Consider the following 20,051-nt stretch of genomic DNA (forward strand, 5'->3'; position numbering starts at 1 on the left):
GTCAAAGGTCACCAGTGACTGCATTTGATTGGTGAAACGGAGTCAAAGGTCACCAGTGACTGCATTTGATTGGTGAAACGGAGTCAAAGGTCACCAGTGACTGCATTTGATTGGTGAAACGGAGTCAAAGGTCACCAGTGACTGCATTTGATTGGTGAAACGGAGTCAAAGGTCACCAGTGACTGCATTTGATTGGTGAAACGGAGTCAAAGGTCACCAGTGACTGCATCTGATTGGTGAAACGGAGTCAAACGTCACCAGTGGCTGCATTTGATTGGTGGAACGGAGTCAAAGGTCACCAGTGACTGCATTTGATTGGTGAAACGGAGTCAAAGGTCACCAGTGGCTGCATTTGATTGGTGAAACGGAGTCAAACGTCACCAGTGACTGCATTTGATTGGTGAAACGGAGTCAAACGTCACCAGTGGCTGCATTTGATTGGTGAAACGGAGTCAAACGTCACCAGTGACTGCATTTGATTGGTGAAACGGAGTCAAACGTCACCAGTGACTGCATTTGATTGGTGAAACGGAGTCAAACGTCACCAGTGACTGCATTTGATTGGTGAAACGGAGTCAAACGTCACCAGTGACTGCATTTGATTGGTGAAACTGAGTCAAAGGTCACCAGTGACTGCATTTGATTGGTGAAACGGAGTTAAAGGTCACCAGTGGCTGCATTTGATTGGTGAAACGGAGTCAAACGTCACCAGTGACTGCATTTGATTGGTGAAACGGAGTCAAACGTCACCAGTGACTGCATTTGATTGGTGAAACGGAGTCAAAGGTCACCAGTGACTGCATTTGATTGGTGAAACGGAGTCAAAGGTCACCAGTGACTGCATTTGATTGGTGAAACGGAGTCAAAGGTCACCAGTGACTGCATTTGATTGGTGAAACGGAGTCAAAGGTCACCAGTGACTGCATTTGATTGGTGAAACGGAGTCAAACGTCACCAGTGACTGCATTTGATTGGTGAAACGGAGTCAAACGTCACCAGTGACTGCATTTGATTGGTGAAACGGAGTCAAAGGTCACCAGTGACTGCATTTGATTGGTGAAACGGAGTCAAAGGTCACCAGTGACTGCATTTGATTGGTGAAACGGAGTCAAAGGTCACCAGTGACTGCATTTGATTGGTGAAACGGAGTCAAAGGTCACCAGTGACTGCATTTGATTGGTGAAACGGAGTCAAAGGTCACCAGTGACTGCATTTGATTGGTGAAACGGAGTCAAAGGTCACCAGTGACTGCATTTGATTGGTGAAACGGAGTCAAACGTCACCAGTGACTGCATTTGATTGGTGAAACGGAGTCAAACGTCACCAGTGGCTGCATTTGATTGGTGAAACTGAGTCAAACGTCACCAGTGGCTGCATTTGATTGGTGAAACTGAGTCAAACGTCACCAGTGGCTGCATTTGATTGGTGAAACGGAGTCAAAGGTCACCAGTGACTGCATTTGATTGGTGAAACGGAGTCAAACGTCACCAGTGGCTGCATTTGATTGGTGAAACGGAGTCAAACGTCACCAGTGGCTGCATTTGATTGGTGAAACGGAGTCAAACGTCACCAGTGGCTGCATTTGATTGGTGAAACGGAGTCAAACGTCACCAGTGGCTGCATTTGATTGGTGAAACGGAGTCAAACGTCACCAGTGGCTGCATTTGATTGGTGAAACGGAGTCAAACGTCACCAGTGGCTGCATTTGATTGGTGGAACGGAGTCAAACGTCACCAGTGGCTGCATTTGATTGGTGAAACGGAGTCAAACGTCACCAGTGACTGCATTTGATTGGTGAAACGGAGTCAAACGTCACCAGTGACTGCATTTGATTGGTGGAACGGAGTCAAACGTCACCAGTGACTGCATTTGATTGGTGAAACGGAGTCAAACGTCACCAGTGACTGCATTTTATTGGTGGAACGGAGTCAAATGTCACCAGTGACTGCATTTGATTGGTGAAACGGAGTCAAACGTCACCAGTGGCTGCATTTAATTGGTGGAACGGAGTCAAACGTCACCAGTGATTGCATTTGATTGGTGAAACGGAGTCAAAGGTCACCAGTGACTGCATTTGATTGGTGAAACGGAGTCAAACGTCACCAGTGATTGCATTTGATTGGTGAAACGGAGTCAAAGGTCACCAGTGACTGCATTTGATTGGTGAAACGGAGTCAAACGTCACCAGTGACTGCATTTGATTGGTGAAACGGAGTCAAACGTCACCACTGACTGCATTTGATTGGTGGAACGGAGTCAAACGTCACCAGTGACTGCATTTGATTGGTGAAACGGAGTCAAACGTCACCAGTGACTGAATTTGATTGGTGAAACGGAGTCAAAGGTCACCAGTGACTGAATTTGATTGGTGAAACGGAGTCAAACGTCACCAGTGGCTGCATTTGATTGGTGAAACGGAGTCAAACGTCACCAGTGGCTGCATTTGATTGGTGAAACGGAGTCAAACGTCACCAGTGGCTGCATTTGATTGGTGGAACGGAGTCAAACGTCACCAGTGGCTGCATTTGATTGGTGGAACGGAGTCAAACGTCACCAGTGGCTGCATTTGATTGGTGAAACTGAGTCAAACGTCACCAGTGACTGCATTTGATTGGTGAAACGGAGTCAAAGGTCACCAGTGACTGCATTTGATTGGTGAAACGGAGTCAAACGTCACCAGTGGCTGCATTTGATTGGTGAAACGGAGTCAAACGTCACCAGTGGCTGCATTTGATTGGTGAAACGGAGTCAAACGTCACCAGTGGCTGCATTTGATTGGTGAAACTGAGTCAAACGTCACCAGTGGCTGCATTTGATTGGTGAAACGGAGTCAAACGTCACCAGTGACTGCATTTGATTGGTGAAACGGAGTCAAACGTCACCAGTGACTGCATTTGATTGGTGAAACGGAGTCAAACGTCACCAGTGACTGCATTTGATTGGTGAAACGGAGTCAAAGGTCACCAGTGACTGCATTTGATTGGTGAAACGGAGTCAAAGGTCACCAGTGGCTGCATTTGATTGGTGAAACGGAGTCAAAGGTCACCAGTGGCTGCATTTGATTGGTGAAACTGAGTCAAACGTCACCAGTGGCTGCATTTGATTGGTGAAACGGAGTCAAAGGTCACCAGTGGCTGCATTTGATTGGTGAAACGGAGTCAAAGGTCACCAGTGGCTGCATTTGATTGGTGAAACGGAGTCAAAGGTCACCAGTGGCTGCATTTGATTGGTGAAACGGAGTCAAACGTCACCAGTGACTGCATTTGATTGGTGAAACGCAGGCATGCGATAGATCCTACTTTGAAGGTCTGTCTGACAAACCAAAACAAACAAAGCGTGCATTAACAGATGGATAAAAATCAGTAGCGAGTAGCGAGCTGAATGTAGATAAATGGAGCGGAGTAAAAGTAGCGTTTCTTCTCTATAAATATACTCAAGTAAAAGTATGTTGCATTAAAACTACTCTTAGAAGTACAATTTATCCCAAAAGTTACTCAAGTAGATGTAACGAAGTAAATGTAGCGCGTTACTACCCACCTCTGCACATTAATGAACATGTAAATGTGCCAGATTGTACCAAAGGCTAATTTCCATCTGTAGTTGGTTGATGGTATATACAACATGGTCTATTAAAAAAACATGTAGTTTAGTATTGTGTTACTAATGAATCAAAAATGGTACTATACTCTGTTTGAAAAGTACCGGTTCGCCATATTTTTATTTATTTTTTGCAGGCATGACGGCGCGTCGTCGTGACATTGCTGGTTTTACGAGCAGAGGAGCATGTTCGGCAGCGCGCACACACAGAGTACTTACAAGCAGACACGGTGTGTAGACAGAAAAGGGAGAATGGACACATTTTGGCTTAAAAACTTAACGATAAAGGTGAAGTTATAACACTGAAACGCCCTCAGGAAGAGGTGCTTTAAGAGGATTTTAAGACGATCGGCAGTGTTTAGCTACTTCTAAATCACTAATCCTCGCGTCCACGGTGACAAAGAAAGTTTCTTGCAAGTACCCTTATCACTGGAGGACGAGGAATAGCTAAACATGCTTCACTACACACCATAGGAGGATATAATAGCTCACCGGAGTCACAATGTAAACAAACACCATGGGTGGATCTACACCTAACATCCACTGTAATGATACCAAGCACAGGAGCGCATCTAGTCGATACTTGTGTGTTGTGTGTTGGTTATTGTTGTATTTGGAGCAGGTTGGGGTATATAAATTGATGCTGTATTATAAAAGCCATGGTCATTGACTACCGCCACTAACATTGTTGACAAGGTGGGATAAAACTAGTGTGGCCTATGACTATTACTTATCTCATCTCCTTTTTTTTTTTTTTTACCCGCATGAGTTGCACTTTCTCTCTCTGCACAAAAGACGTTGAAGTGCTTCAAAGGCTGCGGATGCTTGATTGCTCCTCACGTTGAGTATCGCGACGATGTTCTCCGACACGTGTTCAGTCTTTAAGCCCCTCTCCAAAGTCTGCGAGCAGTCAGGAGTGTTGGCCGGAGAGAGGTTGGAGGAAGAGGCCTTCCGAGGGGGTTTGTGAAATATGTACGGGGTTAGGACGGGGGGGGGGGGGGGGCGGTGGTCTTGTTTAACTTAACCCTCCACTGAAACCTTAAGTAAGGAACCGTCTGCCCAGCCGGGTCTTCATGACGTTGGGGTTTGCTGAGGGCGTCGTCTTTTTGACGTGTTTCGCAGGGTTGGGAGTGTAGTTAAGGACCTTCTCAAAGAACTGGTTTTGTTTAAGTAAACAGCTTTGTCTTATTTAGACAGCACCTTGTCTCTGTCTTCAAAGGAAACTGCACTTTTTTTTAAAATTATGCCTATCACGATTCTTATGTAAAACAAGAACAGATGTTTTTTTTATGCATTCTAACTCGTAAATAAAGGCCAGCAGAAGTCTGCTAACAATGGAGGTAATGTCATTGCGTCTTTTCCGCCTATAAAGTGCTTTAAAAAAAACATCCATCAAGGTTTTATACACACGTGTAAGTATATATGTCATGTAGTAACATTCATAACACATTTATGTGTTTTGCTCATTTTAAGCATACAGCGGCGTAGGGCTGGAGGATATATGGAATATCCTCGATATATCGCGGGTTTGTCTCTGCGATATAGAAAATGACTATCGTGATATTAGAGTATATGTTCTCACGCAGTTGCTTTTAGCTGCAGGCATTACACTACAGCAGAATCACCAACCTTTTTGAAAGCAAGAGCTACTTCTTGGGTAGTGATTAATGCGAAGGGCTACCAGTTTGATACACACTTAAATAAATTGCCAGAAATAGCCAATTTGCTCAATTTACCTTTAACTCTGTTATTATTAATAATGAATGATATTTACACTTAATTGAACGGTTTAAAAGTGGAGAAAAAACAAAAAAAATGACAATTAAATTTTGAAACATAGTTTATCTTCAATTTCGACTCTTTAAAATTCAAAATTCAACCGAAAAAAAAGAAGAGAAAAACTAGCTAATTCGAATCTTTTTGAAAAAAATATAAAAATAATATATGGGACATCATTAGTAATTTTTCCTGATTAAGATTAATTTTAGAATTTTGATGACATGTTTTAAAAAGGTTAAAATCCAATCTACACTTTGTTAGAATATACAACAAATTGGACCAAGCTATATTTCTAACAAAGACAAATCATTATTTCTTCTAGATTTTCCAGAACAAAAATTTTAAAAGAAATTCAAAAGACTTTGAAATAAGATTTAAATTTGATTGTACAGATTTTCTAGATTTGCCAGAATACTTTTTTTGAATTTTAATCATAATAAGTTTGAAGAAATATTTCACAAATATTCTTCGTCGAAAAAAGAGAAGCTAAAATGAAGAATTAAATTAAAATGTATTTATTATTCTTTACAATAAAAAAATTTTTTTTACTTGAACATTGATTTAAATGGTCAGGAAAGAAGAGGAAGGAATTTAAAAGGTAAAAAGTTATATGTGTTTAAAAATCCTAAAATCATTTTTAAGGTTGTATTTTTTCTCTAAATTTGTCTTTCTGAAAGTTATAAGAAGCAAAGTAAAAAAATTAATGAATTTATTTAAACAAGTGAAGACCAAGTCTTTAAAATATTTTCTTGGATTTTCAAATTCTATTTGAGTTTTGTCTCTCTTAGAATTAAAAATGTCGGCCAAAGCGAGATCAGCTTGCTAGTAAATAAATACAATTTAAAAAATAGAGGCAGCTCACTGGTAAGTGCTGCTATTTGAGCTATTTTTAGAACAGGCCAGCGGGCTACTCATCTGGTCCTTACGGGCTACCTGGTGCCCGCGGGCACCGCTTTGGTGACCCCTGCACTACAGGCTCGTCTCCTTCTCACAGAGACAAAAATCAAGCGCGCCTTCTTACATGCGTCACATACTGTCGCGCGTGCAACGTCATACGCCCTCGCCGAGCAGAGGTAGCGACATAGGTATTGTTAGCTGCGGTGCGAGTGGTAATACGAGAGAGAGAAGGTGCGAATCTGGTAACAAATAAAGGAAGAAGAATTAATTCCCAAGAAAAACAGCAGTGGTTTGGCTTCAAGCGGGAATATGTTGAACAGACAACCATAATATGTTCGCTTTTCCCTTAAACGACAACACTAATAATCACGACAGGCTTCATGATGTATAACGAAGACCACTTTGGGACAAATGATGATCCAGAAACCTATAAAATAATATTTTTGAGCCTGAGTATAGGGAGGATGATCTACAACTTTTAGAAGCTGAGTGATAAACCAGTGGTTCTCAAACTTTTTCACCATGTACCCCCTTAGAAAATACTTGCCTCTCCATGTACCACCTTAGTATTAAAATACAGCAGTGTAGTAGGCCTAAATATTCATTAAACACAAGACAGATGATTTATTTGCAAGTGTTTTCAATGTCTTTTTCCACTGTAACATTGCATACCGTTTGAAAAGTAACACTGTGCTCGAATAATTTGGCGTACCACTGGAAAGAGCCCGCGTACCACACAGTGGTACGTGTACCGTGGTTTGAGAATCACCTGATCAGCGCTAGTGAAGCACTAATCATAATGTAGCATGAACAAGAAATACAAACTACCAATACACCTGTAATAAAGCAATCACTTACTGTATAATGTCTGCTCTAACCAGGGGGATGTTTTGTCTTCCCGTTTCGATGAAAAATTCATCTTAATCCTCAGGCAAGTAAAACAAATAAAAATGACAAAAACCGGCGTCTTTTAAAGTCTTTCTCGCCATCTCCGGGTTCAAACTTCTCGGTTTGTGGCCACAACATTCTACCATCCAGGTGAAAGGCACAGAGGAGCGTGTTCGGCAGTGCACACACACAGAGAACTTACAAGCAGACACAGTGTGTAGACAGAAAAGGGAGAATAGACGCATTTTGTCTACAAAATAAAGATAAAGTTATAACACTAAAACGCCCTCAGGAAGAGCGCTTTAAGACATGGCTAGTTAGCTAGCGGCTAACATCCATCTGCAGTGTTTTAGCTACTATGAAATCACTAATCATTGCATACATGGCGACAAATAAAGTACGTTTCTTACAAGTATTATCACTGCAGGACGAGGAATAGCTAAACATGCTTCACTACACAGCGTAGGAGGATACAATAGCTCACCGGCGTCACCGCTACCAAAAGCTAGCGTGCCTGAATGTAAACAAATGCCATGGGTGGATCTACACCTGACATCCACTGTAATGATACCAAGTACAAGTGTCAGGTTCAAACACAGATGACCTATTAAACAGACAAGAGGCAAGGAAACATGCAGAGACAGAGTTCAATTTGGCTCAATGAGGAGAAACGTCTGGACTGTACTCTTTGCACAGTCTTCCACCACGCTCTGACGACAGGGTCGCACGCCTCCTCTTTTATTTGGACTTCCCCGGATTACATGGCAACAGCTGTTTCTAAGGGGAGGGGGTGTCGTAAACAGCCGTCGCCTTTGGTCACAAAACGGTTCAAAGAAAAGATGCCTGGAGCTTGCGTCAGGTCCTGCTTCCTCTCCGCTTTGTAGATCTCGGGTAAAGACAAGATCTTCCTGTGGATTACAAATAGATCAAAGAAACCGACGCCTTCATGTCGCTTCCCATCGTACACAGCAGAGTTTTACAAGCCTTTTGCTCGGTAGGATCAAAGACCGTTTTTGCCCTCTCGCCGGGAACTCATGGAGACACAAAGTTTTGTGATAACTTAGATACCATTATTCTGACAACAAGAGCGTATTTAGTCGATACTACTATGATTACATCTATATTTTTTATAGTCACAAAATCTTTTTTCCTTTTAAGAAAAATTCATGTTATGTTTATAAAGTCAGTAAATACGTCCCTGGACACATGAGGACTTTGAATGTGACCAATGTATGATCCTGTAACTACTTGGTATCGGATCAGATCTTTGTTTGTTTACTTACTACTAAAAGACAAGTTAAGGACTAAATTACAATAATAAACATGTTTCATGTACCCTAAGATTTTTTTTGTTCAAATAAAGCCTGTAGTTACTTTTTTTTGTGGTTTAGAAAAGTATCGAAATACATTTAGGTACCGGTACCAAAATATTGGTATCGGGACAACCCTAGTGGAGGCACGTTAGCCGCAAGCAAGAATACTACATTGCGTTGAGGATGCGTTCATTCGCTTGTCAGTTTTAAATTTGCGAGATGCTGCTGGAACGTATTAACTATCAGAATATCGGGATGGTATTAAAAGCTATCGTCTGCCCTGTTTATGTAATTTATAAGTTATTATAATAATAATAATAAATTTTATTTGTAAAATCACTTCACATTGAGCAAACAGCCTCAAGGTGCTACAGTGAATTAAAAATAAATAAAAAGATTTTAAAAAAAATAACAAACTAGAACAGCCTAATAGCTAGAACTAGCACGCATATATCTAAAAAAATATTATTATTATATCGTCTATCACTCAACCCTAAAGGCCTACTGAAATGAATTGTTTTTATTCAAACGGGGATAGCAGATCCATTCTATGTGTCATACTTGATCATTTCGCGATATTGCCATCTTTTTGCTGAAAGGATTTAGTAGAGAACATCGACGATAAAGTTCGCAACTTTTGGTCGCTGATAAAAAAAAAGCCTTGCCTGTACCGGAAGTAGCGTGACGTCACAGGTTGAAAGGCTCCTCACATTTCCCCATTGTTTACACCAGAAGCGAGAGCGATTCGGACCGAGGAAGCGACGATTACCCCATTAATTTGAGCCAGGATGAAAGATTTGTGGATGAGGAACGTGAGAGTGAAGGACTAGAGTGCAGTGCAGGACGCATCTTTTTTCGCTCTGACCGTAACTTAGGTACAAGCTGGCTCATTGGATTCCACACTCTCTCCTTTTTCTATTGTGGATCACGGATTTGTATTTTAAACCACCTCGGATACTATATCCTCTTGAAAATGAGAGTCGAGAACGCGAAATGGACATTCACAGTGACTTTTATCTCCACGACAATACATCGGCGAAGCACTTTAGCTACGGAGCTAATGTGATAGCATCGGGCTTAACTGCAGATAGAAACAAAATAAATAAACCCCTGACTGGAAGGATAGACAGAAGATCAACAATACTATTAAACCATGGACATGTAACTACACGGTAATTGCTTTCCAGCCTGGCGAAGCTTAACAATGCTGTTGCTAACGACGCCATTGAAGCTAACTTAGCAACGGGACCTCACAGAGCTATGCTAAAAACATTAGCTATCCACCTACGCCAGCCAGCCCTCATCTGCTCATCAACACCCGTGCTCACCTGCGTTCCAGCGATCGACGGAGCGACGAAGGACTTGACCCGATCATCCGTGCGGTCGGCGGCTAGCGTCTGATAGCGCGTCTGCTATCCGAGTTAAAGTCCTCCTGGTTGTGTTGCTGCAGCCAGCCGCTAATACACCGATCCCACCTACAACTTTCTTCTTTGCAGTCTCCATTGTTCATTAAACAAATTGCAAAAGATTCACCAACACAGATGTCCAGAATACTGTGGAATTATGAGAGGAAAACAGAGCTTTTTTGTATTGTATACAATGTGTCCGAATACTTCCGTTTCAACCATTGACGTCACGCGCAAACGTCATCATACATAGACGTTTTCAACCGGAAGTTCCCCGGGAAATTTAAATTTGCACTTTATAAGTTATTGGCATGTGTTGCAATGTTAAGATTTCATCATTGATATATAAACTATCAGACTGCGTGGTCGGTAGTAGTGGCTTTCAGTAGGCCTCTAAGTTATAGGTCGGGGGTCGGCAACCCGCGGCTCTAGAGCCGCATGCGGCTCTTTAGCGCCGCCCTAGTGGCTCTCTGGAGATTTTTCAAAAATGTATGAAGAATGGAAAAAGATGAGGGGAAAAAAAAATCTTTTTGTTTTAGTATGGTTTCTGTAGGAGGACAAACATGACACAAACCTCCCTAATTGTTATAAATCACACTGTTTATATTAAACATGCTTCACTGATTCGAGTATTTGGCGAGCGCCGTTTTGTCCTACTAATTTTGGCGGTCCTTGAACTCACCGTATACTTTGTTTACATGTGTAACTTTCTCCGACTTTCTAGGACGTGTTTTATGCCACTTCTTTTTCTGTCTCATTTTGTCTACCACACTTTTAACGTTGTGCATGAATGCACAAAGGTGAGTTTTGTTGATGTTATTGACTTGTGTGGAGTGCTAATCAGACATATTTGGTCACTGAATGATTGCAAGCTAATCGATGCTAACATGCTATTTAGGCTAGCTATATGTACATATTGCATCATTATGCCTCATTTGTAGCTATATTTGAGCTCATTTAGTTTCCTTTAAGTCCTCTTAATTAAATGTATATCTCATGACACATGTAATATGACTTTTAATTTCTTGCGGCTCCAGACAGATTGGTTTTTGTATTTTTGGTCCAATATGGCTCTTTCAACATTTTGGGTTGCCGACCCCTGTTATAGGTGAACAGGTAGCATCACATATTTGTGGTGGATCACCACAAATAGATGTGATGGAAAATGACAGTGAGTTTAACTCTTGTCCCTTCAGGTGCCTGAAGTGCTGCATTGCAAAAAAAAACATTTTCTTATTTCTGTTCATTTTCCTTTTCAGTGGCACACTCGGACTCTGTGTTTAGCGTGGGATTTTGACCATGAGCTCAGTCGCAGTACTTACGCAGGAGAGCTTCAATGAGCACCGCATCGGGCTCCTGCCGGAGCAAGGTGGTGGTGAGTTACCTTCTTAAACACTCGTGTTGGAATCATAGTAATAACCAGCTGCCGGGACAGGACCTGGTGCGGGAGAGGAGGAGGAGGCCCTTCCCACCTACAAGGACGCCTTCCCACCTCTACCTGAGAAGGCGGCCACGACCGAGGGCACCCAGGAGACCACCAGCGCCTGGGCTTCCAAACTTCGCCCTCTGAAGTCGTCTGTCATCACCCAGGTATGACCTGCCAGTGGACTAGTTGTGTGCGTCATTAGTCAGGGTTTCCCCTAAACTACCAAGATACCTGTGGGGGTGGGGGCGTGGTCACAATGATGTCATCCAGTAATTTGCTATGATTTTCTTTAAGAAGGCTCAAAAATGTATACATACAAATAAAACAAGTCTGTTTTTATTCATTAGTATTAACATATACAGTACAGGCTAGGGCTGGGCGATATGGCCTTTTATTAATATCTCCATATTTTTAGACCATGTCACAATACACCATATATATCTGCATGATGTCACTACGATGACATATCAAAACAACACTAAATTAAAGTGCACTTTTTGTACAGAACGCCACTACAAGAGTTTAAAACAAATAAAATGCACTTTTGTGCATGATGTCACTAAGATGACATATCAAAACACTAAATTAAAGTGCACTTTTTGTACAGAACGCCACTACAATAGTTTAAAACAAATAAAGTGCACTTTTGTGCATGATGTCACTAAGATGACATATCAAAACACTAAATTACACTTTTTGTACAGAACGCCAATACAATAGTTTGAAACAAATAAAGTGCACTTTTGTGCATGATGTCACTAAGATTACATATTAAAACACTAAATTAAAGTGCACTTTTTGTACAGGACGCCACTACAGTAGTTTAAAACAAATAAAGTGCACTTTTGTGCATGATGTCACTAAGATGACATATCAAAACACTAAATTAAAGTGCACTTTTTGTACAGGACGCCACTACAGTAGTTTAAAACAAATAAAGTGCACTTTTGTGCATGATGTCACTAAGATGACATATCAAAACACTAAATTAAAGTGCACTTTTTGTACAGAATGCCACTACAATAGTTTAAAACAAATGAAGTGCACTTTTGTGCATGATGTCACTAAGATGACATATCAAAACAACACTAAATTAAAGTGCACTTTTTGTACAGAACGCCACTACAATAGTTTGAAACAAATAAAGTGCACTTTTGTGCATGATGTCACTAAGATTACATATTAAAACACTAAATTAAAGTGCACTTTTTGTACAGGACGCCACTACAGTAGTTTAAAACAAATAAAGTGCACTTTTGTGCATGATGTCACTAAGATGACATATCAAAACACTAAATTAAAGTGCACTTTTTGTACAGGACGCCACTACAGTAGTTTAAAACAAATAAAGTGCACTTTTGTGCATGATGTCACTAAGATGACATATCAAAACACTAAATTAAAGTGCACTTTTTGTACAGAATGCCACTACAATAGTTTAAAACAAATGAAGTGCACTTTTGTGCATGATGTCACTAAGATGACATATCAAAACAACACTAAATTAAAGTGCACCTTTTGTACAGAACGCTAATACAATAGTTTAAAACAAATAAAGTGCACTTTTGTGCATGTCACTAAGATGACATATCAAAACACTAAATTAAAGTGCACTTTTTGTACAGAACGCCACTACAATAGTTTAAAACAAATAAAGTGCACTTTTGTGCATGATGTCACACAAGATATTTCAATAAGTGTCAAATAAAAGTGAGCTGCATAATAGGACATCAAATAGTGTATGTCCTTCACTATGTGGTAGGTTCCTGCAGACGTTATCTCCTTTTGTTGACTATTTTTTTCATACGGTGTTGATGTGGGCATTTTGTGGGTGTGGCACCGGCCGGAGATATTGACATGTGGAGTTTCAAGCACTCTTCATTCTCTAGCGGGTGACGTTTCAAATGATGCTACTAATTAGCAGTACTGCTACTTTTTGTAGCAACGCTTTTGCCGCATACTTGACATATTACGGTTGTCTGTTCAACATCTTCCCGCTTGAAGCCAAACCACCGCCAGACGATGGACCCCCTGCTGTTTTTCTTGGGAATTAATTCTTCTTCCTTCATTTGTTACCAGATTGGCACCTTCTTTCTCTCGTATTAGCACTCGCACCGCTCCGCTAGCATCACAGCTAACGTTACCATGCCGCTACCTCTCTGCTCCGCGAGGGCGTATGACGTTGCACGCGCGATATATGGAGGACATTCCATGTATCGCCCAGCCCTAGTACAGGCCAAAAGTTTGGACACACCTTCTCCTTTAATGTGTTTTTGTTATTTTCATGACTATTTGTAGATTGTCACATGAAAACTATGAATGAACACATGAGGAGTTAACAACAAAAGGTGAAATAACTGAAAACATGTTTTATATTCTAGTTTCTTCAAAATAGCCACCCTTTGCGCTGATTACTGCTTTGCACACTCTTGGCATTCTCTCCATGAGCTTCAAGCACACCTGTGAAGGGAAAACCATTTCAGGTGACTTCTTGAAACTAGAATATAAAACATGTTTTCAGTTATTTCACCTTTTGTTGTTAAGTACATAACTCCTCATGTGTTGAGCTTAAGACATAGTTTTCATGTGACAATCTACAAATAGTCATGAAAATATTCTATCTATCTATCTCTATCTCTTTCTCTCTCTATCTTTCTCTCTCTCTCTCTCTCTCTCTCTCTCTTTTTCTCTCTCTTTCTCTTTCTATCTCTCTCTTTCTCTCTCTCTATCTTTTTCTCTCTCTCTCTATCCCTATCTTTCTATTTCTCTATCTTTCTCTCTCTATCTCTACATCTTTCTCTCTCTATCTTTCTCTCTCTCTCTAACTCTCTCTCTCTCTCTCTTTCTCTCTCTTTCTCTTTCTATCTCTCTCTTTCTCTCTCTCTATCTTTTTCTCTCTCTCTCTCTATCTCATTCTTTCTATTTCTCTATCTTTCTCTCTCTATCTCTCTAACTCTCTCTCTCTCTCTCTCTCTCTCTCTCTCTATCTATTGCTCTCTCTCTCTGTCTCTGTCTCTGTCTATCTATCTATCTTTCTCTCTCTCTGTATCTGTCTCTGTCTCTCTTTCTCTCTCTCTCCCTCTCTCTCTATCTGTCTCTGTCTCTCTATCTTTCTCTATATTCCTCTCTCTCTGTCTTTCTATGTATCTTTCTCTCTCTCTCTATCTATCGGTCTCTCTCTCTATCTGTCTCTGTCTCTCTATCTTTCTTTCTATCTCTCTCTCTATCTCTATATTTCTCTCTTTCGCTCTCTCTCTATCTATCTATCTATCTCTACCTCTTTCTATCTCTCTATCTTTCTCTCTCTCGCTCTATCTCTCTCTCTCTATCTCTGTCTCTCTCTCTCTATATTTCTCTCTCTATCTTTCTCCTATCTATCTATCTATCTATCTCTCTGTCTCTCTCTCTCTCTTTATATCTCTCTCTCTCTCTCTTTCTATCTATCTTTCTCTCTCTCTTGCTCTATCTCTCTCTCTCTCTATCTCTGTCTCTCTCTATATATTTCTCTCTCTATCTTTCTCCTATCTATCTATCTATCTATCTATCTATCTATCTATCTATCTATCTATCTATCTATCTATCTATCTATCTATCTATCTATCTATCTATCTATCTATCTATCTATCTGTCTCTCTGTCTCTCTGTCTCTCTGTCTCTCTGTCTCTCTCTCTCTCTGTCTCTCTCTCTCTATATTTCTCTCTCTATCTTTCTCCTATCTATCTATCTATCTATCTATCTATCTATCTATCTCTCTGTCTCTCTCTCTCTCTGTCTCTCTCTCTCTTTACATCTATCTATCTATCTATCTATCTATCTATCTATCTATCTATCTATCTATCTCTCTCTCTCTCTCTCTCTCACGTGAAGTTTTGGGTACATCACTTGTCAATAGTGCACAAATACTAGGCCGTATATATCAATTCATACTGTAACGACCAGCTAATGTTAGTTTTATGTTCCTGTGGTTAGGATTTAATGTCAGTTTTTCCCACGTTTACAAACACACCGTCCGTGCCTGAAAGGCCATTGGTGGAGAATGAGGAAGTGCTGTGTGTCCGGGGAAGGGTTGCATACGCTGAGTTTAAAATATACGGGAATCTAATGTACTTGGCTAGTGTACTACTGGACTGCTACGAAAGTGAATACTTGATTAGGGTTGGCGCTAGGATTTAAATTGGAGCTGGGAAATGAAGTGTAGTTTGTGTTGGGTGACTCTAAGAGGGTCTGCGTATGATCACCGACTCTTGCTTGACTTGTGGCCGGGCAATCAACCTGTGATGTCACCATTTTCTACACTGATGTTTTAACGCCTCCACTCTGGTACCAGGTCTTCCATGTTCCTCTGGAAGAGCGCAAGTACAAGGACATCAACCAGTTTGGGGAAGGAGATCAAGGAAAGGTTTGTGTGGACATCATGCACAAGACCGGAGCCCACCTGGAGCTCTCCTTGGCAAAAGACCAGGGCCTGTCCATCATGGTGTCCGGAAAGCTGGATGCCGTGATGAAGGCTCGCAAGGAGATCGTGTCCCGACTGCAGACTCAGGTGAGGAGCTCAGACCATTAACCCCCCCACCCCGGTGGTTAAGAACGTTTAAAAAAATATATATATATCCGGACAGGCCTCAGCCACTGTGGGCATCCCCAAGGAGCACCATCGTTTTGTCATTGGCAAAAATGGGGAGAAGCTACAGGAGCTTGAGCTAAAGACTGCCACCAAAATCCAGATCCCACGGCCCGATGACCCCAGCAACCAGATCAAGATCTCCGGAACCAAGGAGGGCTTGGAGAAGGCAAAGCACGAGATCCTGTTGATCTCAGCCGAGCAGGTGCTTAGAATAACAAGGAAGTCGAGGCGTCATGTGTTTCATCTATTGAAGAATGTTGTCGTCTCAGGACAAGCGAGCTGTCGAGAGGGTGAACATCGACAAGGTCTACCACCCCTTCATCACCGGCGCCTACAACAAAGTGGTGGCGGAGATGATGCAGGAAACCGGCGCTCGCATCAACGTCCCCCCTCCAAGCGTGAACAAGACCGAGATCGTGATCACCGGGGAGAAGGAGCAGGTGGCCCTTGCTGTGGCTTTGATCAAGAAGATCTCTGAAGACAAGGTACCCGGTCCACATTACCCGCGTCGCGTTCGGCGGCGAGTCTGATCCGCTTTCCTTGTGCGCCGCAGAAGAAGAACGCCACCACCATTGCAGTGGAGGTGAAGAAGTCTCAGCACAAGTACGTGATTGGCCCCAAGGGAAACACCCTGCAGGAGATTCTGGATAGAACTGGCGTCTCGGTTGAGATCCCACCATCCGACAGCAACTCAGAAACTGTCATCCTTCGTGGGGAGCCCGACCGCCTCGGTCAGGCCCTCACCGAAGTCTATGCCAAGGTAGCGCAACACGGCTAATGTGCCTCCCACGTGTCCGTTTTGTCTTTTGCTCAAAGCAACGTTTCCTGTTTGCAGGCAAACAGCTACACTGCTTCCTCGGTAACAGCTCCTTCTTGGCTCCATCGCTTCATCATCGGCAAGAAGGGGCAGAACTTGGCCAAAATTACCCAAATAATGCCTAAGGTAGGCAGAATAATGGAATCTGGTTTTAAGAAAAGTTGACATTACATAGTTTTTGTTAGGAATGCACATCCACCATAATCAATATATCTTGTGGCGTACCCTAGGGATCAATACTGGGATCAAAATGGTTCATTCTCTATATAAACGACAGTTTTAAAGTTACAAAGGACTAGGGTTGGTATACGGTATATCTAAAAAAAAATATAAAAAAAATCAGCACATATTGTTTTATTCATTTTTATTTCGTAGGCTAAAGTGTTTACCGTATTTTTTGGAGTATAAGTCGCACCGGCCGAAAATGCATAATAAAGAAGGAAAAAAACATAAGTCGCACTGGAGTATAAGTCGCATTTTTTGGGGAAATGTATTTAATAAAATCCAACACCAAGAATAGACATTTGAAAGGCAATTTAAAATAAGTAAAGAATAGTGAACAACAGGCTGAATAATATGAGGCATAAATAACCAACTGAGAACGTGCCTGCTATGTTAACGTAACATATTATGGTAAGAGTCATTCAAATAACTATAACATATAAAACATGCTATACGTTTACCAAACAGTCTGTCACTCCTAATCGCTAAATCCCATGAAATCTAATACGTCTAGCCTCTTACGTGAATGAGCTAAATAATATTATTTGATATTTTACGCTAATGTGTTAATAAGTTCACACATAAGTCGCTCCTGAGTATAAGTCGCACCCCCAAACTATGAAAAAACTGAGACTTATAGTCCGAAAAATACAGTATTTTGTGTGCTCCTGAGGTAATCAATGTGAATTTATTTGAGTTTAAAGTATAAAGTGGTTCGAGTCAGTCCAAAAATGGAAAATAAGGATGACTTTTTTTTTTCTTCCAAATTTCAGATGCATGTTAAATCTTTTCTGTTACAGTGTAAAAAAATGTAGTTATTCTTTGTAAGTTGATCTACATTCCTTTTGTCTTTTTTTGTGTTCCGTAACATTAATTAGGATACAATGGTGTACTTACGACAACTTTATAGACAAGTGGTACTATTAATAGTCTCGTCAGAGTTGTGGTGGAGCGCGAAAAGAATTGAGAAGCATTGGTTGACAATGAAATGTAGGATAAAAGGAGCATTTGTTTTCCCCACCCTAACATGCCTACAGCACATTAGGAGGCATCTTGTCTCATTGCAGGTTTTTTTGACCATCAGTTACCGGAGCTATATTTTAACTATATTGATTAGATGTCATAAGGGTTGTCCCAATACCAATATTTTGGTACCGGTACCAAAATGTATATTGATAATTTTAGAAATAAAGGGGACCACAAAAAATTTCATTATTGTCTTTATTTTTATCAACAAATCTTAGTGTACATTAAACATGTTTATTATTGTAATTTAGTCCTTAAATAAAATAGTGAACATACTAGTCTTTTAGTAGTAAGTAAACAAACAAAGACTCCTAATTAGTCTGCTGACGTATGCAGTAACATATTGTCATTTATACACCTATTATCTTGTACTCATTATAAAGGACAAGCTGTAAAAATGGATTATTAATCTACTTGTTCATTTACTGTTAATATCTGTTTATTGTCTGTTTTAACATGTTCTATCTACACTTCTGCTAAAATGTAATAATCACTTATTCTTCTCTTCTTTGATACTTTTACATTAGTTTTGGATGATACCACAAATTTAGGTATGGATCCGATACCAAGTAGTTACAGGATCATACATTGGTCATATTCAAAGGACGTACTTCCTGAGTTTATAAGGAAAAAAGATTTCGTGGCGGTAAAAAATATTGATGTAATGATAGTATCGACTAGATACGCTCTTGGTATCATTGCAGTGGATGTCAGGTGTAGATCCACCCATGGCATTTGTTTACATTCAGGCGCGCTACCTTTTAATAGCGGTGACGCCGGTGAGCTATTGTATCCTCCAAGGGTGTGTAGTGAAGCATGATTAGCTCGTAAGAAACATACTTTATTTGTCACCATGGAGGCCAGGATTAGTGATTTAGAAGTAGCTAAAACACTGCGGATGGATGTTAGCCGCTAGCTAGATAGCCATGTCTTAAAGCACCTCTTCCTGAGGGTGTTTCAGTGTTATAACTTCACCTTTATCTTTACTTTTTACACCAAAATGCGTCCGTTCTCCCTTTTCTGTCTACACACTGTGTCTGCTTGTAAGTACTCTGTGTGTGCGTGCGCTGCCGAACATGCTCCTCTGCTCGTAAAACCAGCAATGTCACGATGTGACGACGACGCACTGACATGCCCGGGAACCGGTACCCTTCAAACATAGTATAGTACCTTTTTTGATGAATTAGTACCGCCATACTTTACTAGTACCGGTATACCGTACAACCCCAGATGTCTTTATTATTTCTAATATGGGCATGATAATAATTGGTGTGACATTTATCGCACTCTCAGTTGTTAATATTGACATGTTCTGCATCCAGGTGCACATTGAGTTCACCGAGGGCGAAGATAAGATCGCCCTGGAGGGTCCAACCAAAGATGTGCAGATGGTGCAAAGCCAGATTGAAGTCATCGTGTCAGATTTGGTAAGTAACTACTTCAATCTCTCAGTACGACGGAACCTCCCCGTCACATCCGCAAAGGTTGAATCGAGGCACCTAAAGTTCTTCTGTGAACACTTTTTTTCTTACCTTTTGATCCAAAAGGCTCCTTCAGTTCTGATAGTTTCCATGTTTTTGTCACACGACTCAACCCTTGAGACGAGTCCATCTACAGACAATGCGATGTTGATAGTGTATCTGCTGTGCTACAACAGGTGAGTCGCATGGACTACACTGAGATCAGCGTGGATCCAAAATTCCACAGACATCTGATTGGAAAGGCGGGCGTCAACAGTAAGTGCCCTGCTGCAAATGTTATGGTCTACCCCAGGGGTCACCAACCTTTTTGAAAGCAAGAGCTACTTCTTGGGTAGTGATTAATGCGAAGGGCTACCAGTTTGATACACACTTCAATAAATTGCCAGAAATAGCCAATTTGCTCAATTTACCTTTAACTCTGTTATTATTAATAATTAATGATATTTACACTTAATTGAACGGTTTAAAAGAGGAGAAAACACGAAAAAAATGACAATTACATTTTGAAACATAGTTTATCTTCAATTTCGACTCTTTAAAATTCAAAATTCAACCGAAAAAAAGAAGAGAAAAAC

The 20,051-nt window shown here is 40.9% G+C and overlaps 1 protein-coding gene across 1 annotated transcript in view; it reads left to right on the forward strand.

Moving 5' to 3' along the window:
- The window catches only part of hdlbpa (high density lipoprotein binding protein a), a 77,641-nt gene that overhangs the window by 23,569 nt on the left and 34,021 nt on the right, over nt 1-20,051 (forward strand). The window contains exons 3-11 of the mRNA XM_062039449.1: nt 11,140-11,255; nt 11,316-11,470; nt 15,634-15,849; nt 15,926-16,132; nt 16,200-16,415; nt 16,484-16,690; nt 16,766-16,873; nt 19,318-19,422; nt 19,653-19,731. Of these exons, the coding sequence (XP_061895433.1) occupies nt 11,180-11,255; nt 11,316-11,470; nt 15,634-15,849; nt 15,926-16,132; nt 16,200-16,415; nt 16,484-16,690; nt 16,766-16,873; nt 19,318-19,422; nt 19,653-19,731 (1,369 nt within the window). The 5' untranslated portion in view covers nt 11,140-11,179. The remainder of the gene's footprint in view (nt 1-11,139; nt 11,256-11,315; nt 11,471-15,633; nt 15,850-15,925; nt 16,133-16,199; nt 16,416-16,483; nt 16,691-16,765; nt 16,874-19,317; nt 19,423-19,652; nt 19,732-20,051) is intronic.

Source organism: Entelurus aequoreus, linkage group LG27 (assembly GCF_033978785.1).
Source record: "Entelurus aequoreus isolate RoL-2023_Sb linkage group LG27, RoL_Eaeq_v1.1, whole genome shotgun sequence".
Taxonomy (NCBI): Eukaryota; Metazoa; Chordata; class Actinopteri; order Syngnathiformes; family Syngnathidae; genus Entelurus; species Entelurus aequoreus.